The sequence below is a fragment of the Triticum dicoccoides genome, chromosome 4B (assembly GCF_002162155.2).
Source record: "Triticum dicoccoides isolate Atlit2015 ecotype Zavitan chromosome 4B, WEW_v2.0, whole genome shotgun sequence".
NCBI lineage: Eukaryota > Viridiplantae > Streptophyta > Magnoliopsida > Poales > Poaceae > Triticum > Triticum dicoccoides.
In genome coordinates this window covers 649990382-649998289 of record NC_041387.1, presented here as the reverse complement: position 1 = coordinate 649998289, position 7908 = coordinate 649990382, and the positions used below count along the sequence as shown (strand labels likewise).

The 7908-nt window shown below is 51.9% G+C and overlaps 1 protein-coding gene across 4 annotated transcripts; it reads left to right on the top strand.

Annotated features, from left to right (window-relative positions):
* Positions 1-1804: 1804 nt before the first annotated feature.
* Positions 1805-6935, top strand: LOC119292031 (homeobox protein BEL1 homolog). Of its 4 annotated transcripts, none has more exons than XM_037570861.1 (5): positions 1805-1957; positions 2607-3363; positions 4172-4560; positions 5366-5426; positions 5623-6935. In XM_037570861.1, the coding sequence occupies exons 2-5, from the start codon at positions 2659-2661 to the stop codon at positions 6301-6303; spliced, it is 1836 nt and encodes a 611-aa protein (XP_037426758.1). In that variant the 5' UTR covers positions 1805-1957; positions 2607-2658; the 3' UTR covers positions 6304-6935. The 4 variants fall into 4 exon arrangements, with proteins under 4 accessions (XP_037426758.1, XP_037426756.1, XP_037426757.1 ...); XM_037570859.1 differs by lacking the exon at positions 1805-1957 and adding an exon at positions 1964-2150; XM_037570860.1 differs by lacking the exon at positions 1805-1957 and adding an exon at positions 1964-2485.
* The last annotated feature ends 973 nt before the right edge of the window (positions 6936-7908 follow it).

The following is a 7908-nucleotide window of genomic DNA, read 5'->3' as shown; positions in this document are numbered from 1 at the left end:
GCGGACGTGTTTATTGACTTCTTTTATTGAAACAATGTTTTCTTTGGTAATTGACACCAAAAGTCATGTAAAAACTCGCTAATTTTGTAACATCACCAACAATCCAATATATGAATTATATGTCATGTTACGCATGCGCAATCAGCTAATGTAATGTACCCATAAATGATTAGTCCCAAAGGTACTCCATATGAAGTCAGAAAAATGAAGTTTTCTCCAAAAAAAACTGGCAGAAAATAGAAGCGCATGGGAAAAAAAGGAAATCAAGAAAGTCGCATGCAATTGGTCCCACAGATAGGCACGGTCCCAGCGGTCTTTTCAGTAGGCTGTTTTAATTGCAATTAGTTGACAGGTGTGGACCACTCTTTCCCCACTTGGCGCCAGGACCTTTTTCAGGAATATTTTGTGGGGATCAAAATAAACAGTCAATCATTTTTGTAGCCTATAAGCATTTCATCTAGCTTCTCCTACCAGTCTTCGATCAATCGGTAAAGTGGAGATCAGGGAAAAAAAGTTATGCCAAATAAACAATTTTTCGAAGCATCTGCAAATTTTGTAGTCTACATAATGTTATTTGAAAAATTTGAAAATCATATGTATTTTGCAGTTCCAAAAAAATACACATGAACATACAGATGTACAATACATTCCTGCTAGAAATATATCATGAAACCTCAGCATGAAGTTTTACAAGAATTTATTATATATCATGAAATTTCACGACGATTTTTGTGTGACAAAAAATTTCACGATGAATACTCTTTTTTGTGAGCTGCAGTTTTTTATGGACTTTTATAATGAATAGCACACATGCTAGAAATACATGATTTTTTTGTAGCTTTCATCAAAATCTATTTCATCATGAAATTTTACAGAGATGTAGTACATCTCTAGGTTCATGTGTATTTTTTGGATTTTTTTGCAACTTTAAATATGAGTTTTTTATTTTTCAAAAGAAAAGAGCACCATGGAGCTCGAGCCCCAACAGGCATTTCCGACACTACTATGTTTTGTACTCCTTCAATCTATATTAAGTGTGCGATACTACTGTATTTCCGACAGTACTTAGCAAGTTGTACTAAGTGTGCGACAGTTAATATTTGGAGGGAGTAGTACATTTGCACCCCTTTTAGTTGTTTCATCCGGGACATGCAAATACCACATTATGCTTCCTATATATGAAACGAACCATCATTTTCCATGCGTAGAAATGTAGAATCATCTGTTGCATCCCTCCAGCGGGGACATCGATCAACTTCAACAAATGTATGACATCCTAGAGCTAGCTATTTATGTATGCAAAAAGTGCTTCATCTCATGACTCATAGCATCCATCATTAATCCACTAGAAGAAAACGTTGTCCAAAAGGAAGTCCATTAGATAAAGGAAACAAGTCCCCAATCCCATTACACGAACGTAGGCATGAAGAATGAAGAATCAACACTTGACCTATGACAAAAAGAGTAATCGGCATAATTACCAGCATGAGCAGACATGATCACCCTCACACATGGTACTAGCTACCAAAAACAACCCTAAGATCACCCGAGTCCTGGGCTCCTGGCTAGCTAGTAGTATCTCCTGTGCACTTGGTCGATCGGAGGAGCTTAAGCCACACGTATACATACACTGTGCACCGAAAGAGGCCGGTCTAACTAATCTCACATCCATCCACACACACAGAAGATTATATTCATCTCCAAAACCTGGTAGCTAGCTAGCACGTACGTTTCCACACTAGCAAATACACATACATCCAGATATTTTTGAGATACGGCAGCAGGGCGAGAGCGAGAGAGAGAGAGAGAGAATCTCATATCATATCAGAAGAAGCAAGTAGAGAGGAAGCAGCAGCTAGCGAGCGGCAGGGGGAGGCGAAAGCTTGACGGGGCAACCACCAGACCACCACCACACACCCAAACCCCGGCCGACGACGACGAAGGGAGCCATAGCCATGTATGCTTTCCGTGCCCCGCCCCACACCTTTTTCCCGTTTCCTCTCTCGCTCGCTCGCCTGCTTTTTCCCGATGAGATCTTTGCTCCGGTTGGCTTCTTTAAGACCACTGCGCGCGCCCTCCCCAATCCGCTGCTGGCTTTTCACCCTGTTTTTTCTCCCCCAAAGCAAAGCGAGATTCTTGCTGTGACTGAGGTGAGGTAGTCTGGTAGTGTGATTTGGTAAAGGGGCCGGGATTGTCTCTTGTCTTGGATAGTTGGATTGGATTGTATTGCTACCTGCAACGCATCTTTTCTTGACCTCGTTGCTTTCCTCCTCTTCGTCTACCTTGCTATGGCCTATGGCTAGCCAGTAGCTAGCTAGCTCCGTGTGATGCGTGTAGTGGTAGTAGTGAGTATTTCTCCTCAGTCCTAGCTAAGATAGCCTTGTTGATTAGCTAGCTTGGTAGATCAGTGGCGATAGGAGTGACTAATCAATTCGCGGGCCGTCTGCTCTTCTTCTCTGGAAAGATTTGGTCGTCCGAGCTATATGTACTATCTCTAGCTAGTTGCTTTGCGCAAAGTGAGCTCATCTCTTTCGACTGCTGTTGCTGCCCTTTTGTCTCGTTTGCTTTGGCTCTGCTGATTGGTTTGGTGGTGTGATTTGCTTCAGTTGGATCGAGCTGGGTGGACCTTTTGGTGGTGTGTAAGTGTAACTCGGGAGGATGGCGCACGATCCCAGCCTGGGCTTCGCGGACTACTTCTCGGCGGCCGACGCGGCGGCGGCGTCGCTCATGCCGCAGATGGACGAGGGCGCGCCGGAGCTGTACGGCTTGCAGTCCGGGATGGAGCTGCTCGGCATGCGCGGCCTGCACGCTGCCGCCATGTCCGGCGCGACGTCCGTCTCCGCGGATGTTCACTGCGACGGGGGAGGAGACGGCCACGATGCCTCCACCATGCGCTTCTTCCTCGAGCAGCAGCAGCAGCATCATCATCAACATCACCAGCCGAGCCAGCAGGCGCCGTTGTCCCTGTCGCTGTGCCGGCCGGAGGAAGTCGCGCAGCTGCACCAGCAGCAGCACCATCACCATCTCGGCGGCTCGTCTCAGCAGCAGCACGAGGCGTCCGCGGCGTCGTGGATGCTGCCGCACGAGCACGAGGCGGCGACGTACGCGCACGGGCACGGCGCGGCGTGGCCGCTGCGCAGCTCCCGGTTCCTGCTCCCGGCGCAGCAGCTCCTGCAGGGCTACTGCAGCCTCCCCGTGGACATCACCCCGAAGCGCGCCAAGCCGCCGCAGCAAGACGAGGCCGGCGGCGGCGAGGCCTCGTCGTCGTCGACGTCGGGCTGGACCCCGTCGGCGCAGATCCAGGCCATGGAGGCGCTGGAGCTCAAGCGGCTCAAGGACAGGCTCTACGTCATGCTGGAGGAGGTGAGCAGCGAGCTTCGATCGCGCTATAGTTACCTAGCCAATCCAATCATCCAAGCACAGCTCCACGGCTCCACCACAAGCAGTTGCTTGATTGATTACTACTCAATTAGCAGGCAGTGGCACTGCAGTGCTGCATGAGATCGAAGTAAAAGGGAATCTGGGATTGGTTAGGGGAAAGGTCGTGGTAGCAGGAGCAGGAGCAGGAGTTCCATCATGGTTGCCGGAAGGGTGCACCTGCGGCTAGGGCAGCTATTCTTGGGGCTCACCCTTCGCTTTCGGAAACCTCTATTCCCTTGCCTCGCATAGCTAGCCCTGGTCCCCTGCTAGATAGATAGATAGCCCAGCCCCGCCGGTCATGGCCATGCAACGGCAACGCCCTCGTCTCTCCCACACCCACACCCTGCCTGGCTGCCATGACTCTGCGACTGCAAGCTTTCTCTGCATACTGCAGCAGTGCAGCACCACCAATTTGCCCATCTCCCTCGGAGAATTCAATGCAAGCATTTTTTCACTGTTTACCACACTGCACTGCCACTGCCACTGCCACGGAAAGAGCTGCAGTGCTTGCAGCTGAGTTCTAGCTAGCTAGCATGCAGCTCGACCGCACAAGTCACAGCACTGCAGTGGCAGTTAACCGTTACCCTCTAATTCACTGTTACATTGCCCAACTTGTACTAATTAACTAATTTACTGCATTGGTCAATCGATCGCACAAGTTACCCGCACCGGCAGTTAGTTGTTACTGCCGTGTAATTCACTGTTACATTGCTCATCTTAATTTACTGCATTGGTGTATGAGTGGTTGCAGGTGGATCGGAGGTACAGGAGGTACTGCGAGCAGATGAGAGGGCTGGCGGGCGGGTTCGAGGCGGTGGCGGGGGAGCGGGCGGCGTCGGGATACACGGCGGTGGCGGCGCGGACCATCTCGCGGCACTTCCGGAGCCTTAGGGACGGGATCGTGGCGCAGCTGCAGGCGGTGCGGAAGGCGCTCGGGGAGAAGGACGTGGCGCCGCCGGGGATGACACGGGGCGACACGCCGCGGCTCAAGGTGCTGGACCAATGCATCCGGCAGCAAAAGGCGATGCACCAGAACGGCGGCATGATGATGGATAGCCACCCTTGGCGGCCGCAGCGCGGTCTGCCCGAGCGCGCGGTCACCATTCTCCGGGCATGGCTCTTCGAGCACTTCCTCAACCCGTAAGTAGCAGTACCACCAACCAGTACTTACATCTTTACATGCCATGCATTCATCCAACAGTTATGTCATCAGCTCACAAAGTAATTTTATTTCCTTTCAGTAATATAGATAACCAGCATAGTAAATTTAACTAGCTAAGCATATGTAGATCATGTAATAGATGCAATGTACATTGAGCAAAGTTAAATTTTGGATAGTGTTAAGGACTAGCTAGCACATTGAATTGTTAGCCAGTTAGTTTTCTTAGTGGAGTTTTCTTCATACAAGGTTTATATTCTACGTATAGCATACTATTCACCAGGACCACAATTATGTTGGCATCACCTGCTCAAATGGCCATGTTGGCATATTGGCCAATGGATGCTACATATATATACTCAAGCTGTCAAGCATATACCCAGTGTCATGTGTGTGTGTGTGTGTACGATCGATCCTTACGGGCTATGGTGTTGGCTTATTCCAATTGGAAACATAAACTAATTGGCCGGTTTTCATCATGCATGTTAATTAGTTGATGAACTACGTGTACCTAGCTAGCTCGTGAGTGATTTTGTAAGCACGCACGTAAGCACAAAAGTCTTTTGTGAGAAAAGGATGGCTAGCTAGGTGGCTTCGTTAATATAATCATGGCTAGCTGGATATGTAAATTAATCAGGGAAATGTGTTTGAGTGGACAAAGCATAAACATCAGTTCCAAACGATCGATTAGCACTGATTAGTCTAACTGATTCGTTGTTTTTCATAGCGCATGCTTGCGTAATATTTTGTGCTCATGTGATGGTTTCCAATGTATGTATCGTGCAGGTATCCGAGCGACGTGGACAAGCACATCCTGGCTCGCCAGACGGGCCTCTCACGGAGCCAGGTACGTACACACACTAGCTACCCGTGTGCATCGCGTGTGGGTGTGGTTAATGGTCACACTTGAATCGGTTGCCATGTCCGGGTCTCGGCGCGTCCGCTAGCGCTGGCCGGACAGAGATTCTTGGTTCTTGCTTAAACTTGCACCTCTCGCTACAATGACATGTAAATGGTGTGTTGCGCGCGCTGCATGCATGCAGGTGTCCAACTGGTTCATCAACGCGCGGGTGCGGCTGTGGAAGCCCATGGTGGAGGAGATGTACGTGGAGGAGATGAAGGGCGAGCAGCAGGACGACGGCGGCCTGATAAACCCTAACAACCCTAGCAGCAGCGGCAGCCACGCCTCCGACGCGCAGGGGCAGCAGGGGGCGGCCGCGGCCGACGAAGGCGAGCGCGTCGGGGGTGCCGACGACCGGAAGCCGACGCGGGCGCAGCTGCATGTTGGACACGACGCCGGCTCGCTCGCCTCCGTCGTCAACATCGCCGGCGTTTCCGCGCGAATGGAGGGCTTCGGCGTCATGGACGCCGGCCACCACCTCGACTTCGACGCGTACGGTGGGCAGGGCCAGGGAGGATTCGGGGGCGGCGCGGGCGGCGTGTCGCTCACGCTGGGGCTGCAGCAGCACGACACGCACGGCGGCGGCGGCGGCGTGAACATCGCGTTCGGCGCGCCGTCGTCCGCGCAGCACGGCGCGGGCGGGTTCCTGTTCCCGGGCGAGCAGATGGACGGCGTGGGCTTGCATCCGTCCGGCGGCCACGGCCAGAACATCCAGTTCGGCATGGACGGCGCCCCCGAGGCGTCGTCCCACGGCGTGCAGGACCAGCAGCACTACCGGGGGATGAGCGCCGGCTTTCACCTGCTCCGTGACCTGGCCGGCTGATCTGCGCAGGACGGCCCGGTGGGAAGTGCTGCTTGCACGAATGCCATCCACGGCGAGGAGGCAGCAGACTGCGGTGCCGCAACGGCGCCGGCAGAGGGGTGGACCTGTACCTGCACGCACGCTGCTGCTGCATACGCGACATTGCTTTCCCCTAAGCTTTTGGTGGTCTTTTTGTTGCCTGATACGTACGCATCTCCTCATGTTGGCATGACGTACGGCTGCAGTCCCCGGCCTAGGGCGACCCTGCCTGCCGGAATGGTAAGTTGCACATTAATTAGAGTACTGCGTAACAGAACGTGCACCAGCAGGGCGATGAATACGTACGTAGCCGGCCGGTTGCTACTGATCGTACGTACGTGCAGTTTGGAAGCGGAGCGGCCGGGCAGGTGACCTGTCGATGTATCGATCGGCCGGCGCCGGATGATTGTCTAGGGGACCGGAGATTCGCAGCTTATTATTTGTAGTTCGATTGATCAAATTGGTGGATGATTGGCCCGAGATTGATTGGTTATATATGCTTAGAGATCTCTTGTGCTTATGCCCTAGTGACGCTACTTGGATTTGTTCTAGTACAATATATACTCATGCGATCATATATAGCTACATACTGAAGAGTGTGCGTTTGGCTTTAATATTTGTTCACAAAAGAGTGTACTTATATCTTCCCTCTCGAACTAGGCTTTTGCCCCGTTTTATAGATAAAGCAAACATCCATACAGCCAAGTACCAATCTCGATAGCAAATAAAACGGCTGGGGCCACAACACAATCACGCCAAAGAAAGAAACAAGAAACATAAAAAGGCCACCGGGTGGCAAACTAAGAAGTCGTCGTACGGGCGGAAAGCCGGCGCGCGGAAGCTAGGAGAGCGTCCATGAGAAGTCCAAGTCGGTCGCGGTCCCGCTGTCTAGCGAGCGGATGCCAGTGCTGCAAGAAGGCAGGAAATTTGAAGAACGAGTCAAAAGCTTGCCACGGGAAGATACGATTAATCACCATTTTATCGCGAGTCGTCCAAAGGGTCCACGCTATTGCCGCAAATATAAGCAAGAATAGGGGCCGCTTGCGGCCCACCTGTGTGGCCCTGGATTGCAGGAACTCTGAAAGGTCCCAGGCCTCCCAATCCGGCCCGAGGGACTCGCGGACAAAGCTCGAGAGAGCCTGTGCCGCGGTGCAAGAAAACACAATGTGGGTTGCCGTCTCCGGGACATTAAATAGAGGGCATAGGCCATCGCCCGGACCGTGTCGCTTAAGAACCTCTGTCCTAGAGGGTAAGCGATCAAGCAAAAGTTGCCAAACGAAAATCTTGATCTTGATGGGCATCGGCGCCTTCCACAATGGGGATAACCACTGTATGACTGGCTGGCGGCAGAGCGCCTGGTATGCAGAGCTAACGGAGAATTCTCCCGAAGGAGAGAGTCTCCAAGAAATGCTGTCAGGAGACTGGGATAGCTCTCGAGGGAATACCATCAACCTCGCCCATTCTTGCACCTCCTTAGGCCCAAATGAATGGCGGAACGCGACGTTCCACTGCTCATCCAAACTGGCCGCGGAGACCACGGATGCGGGTCCTCGCATATAGCAAACAACCTAGGAAACCAAACACAAA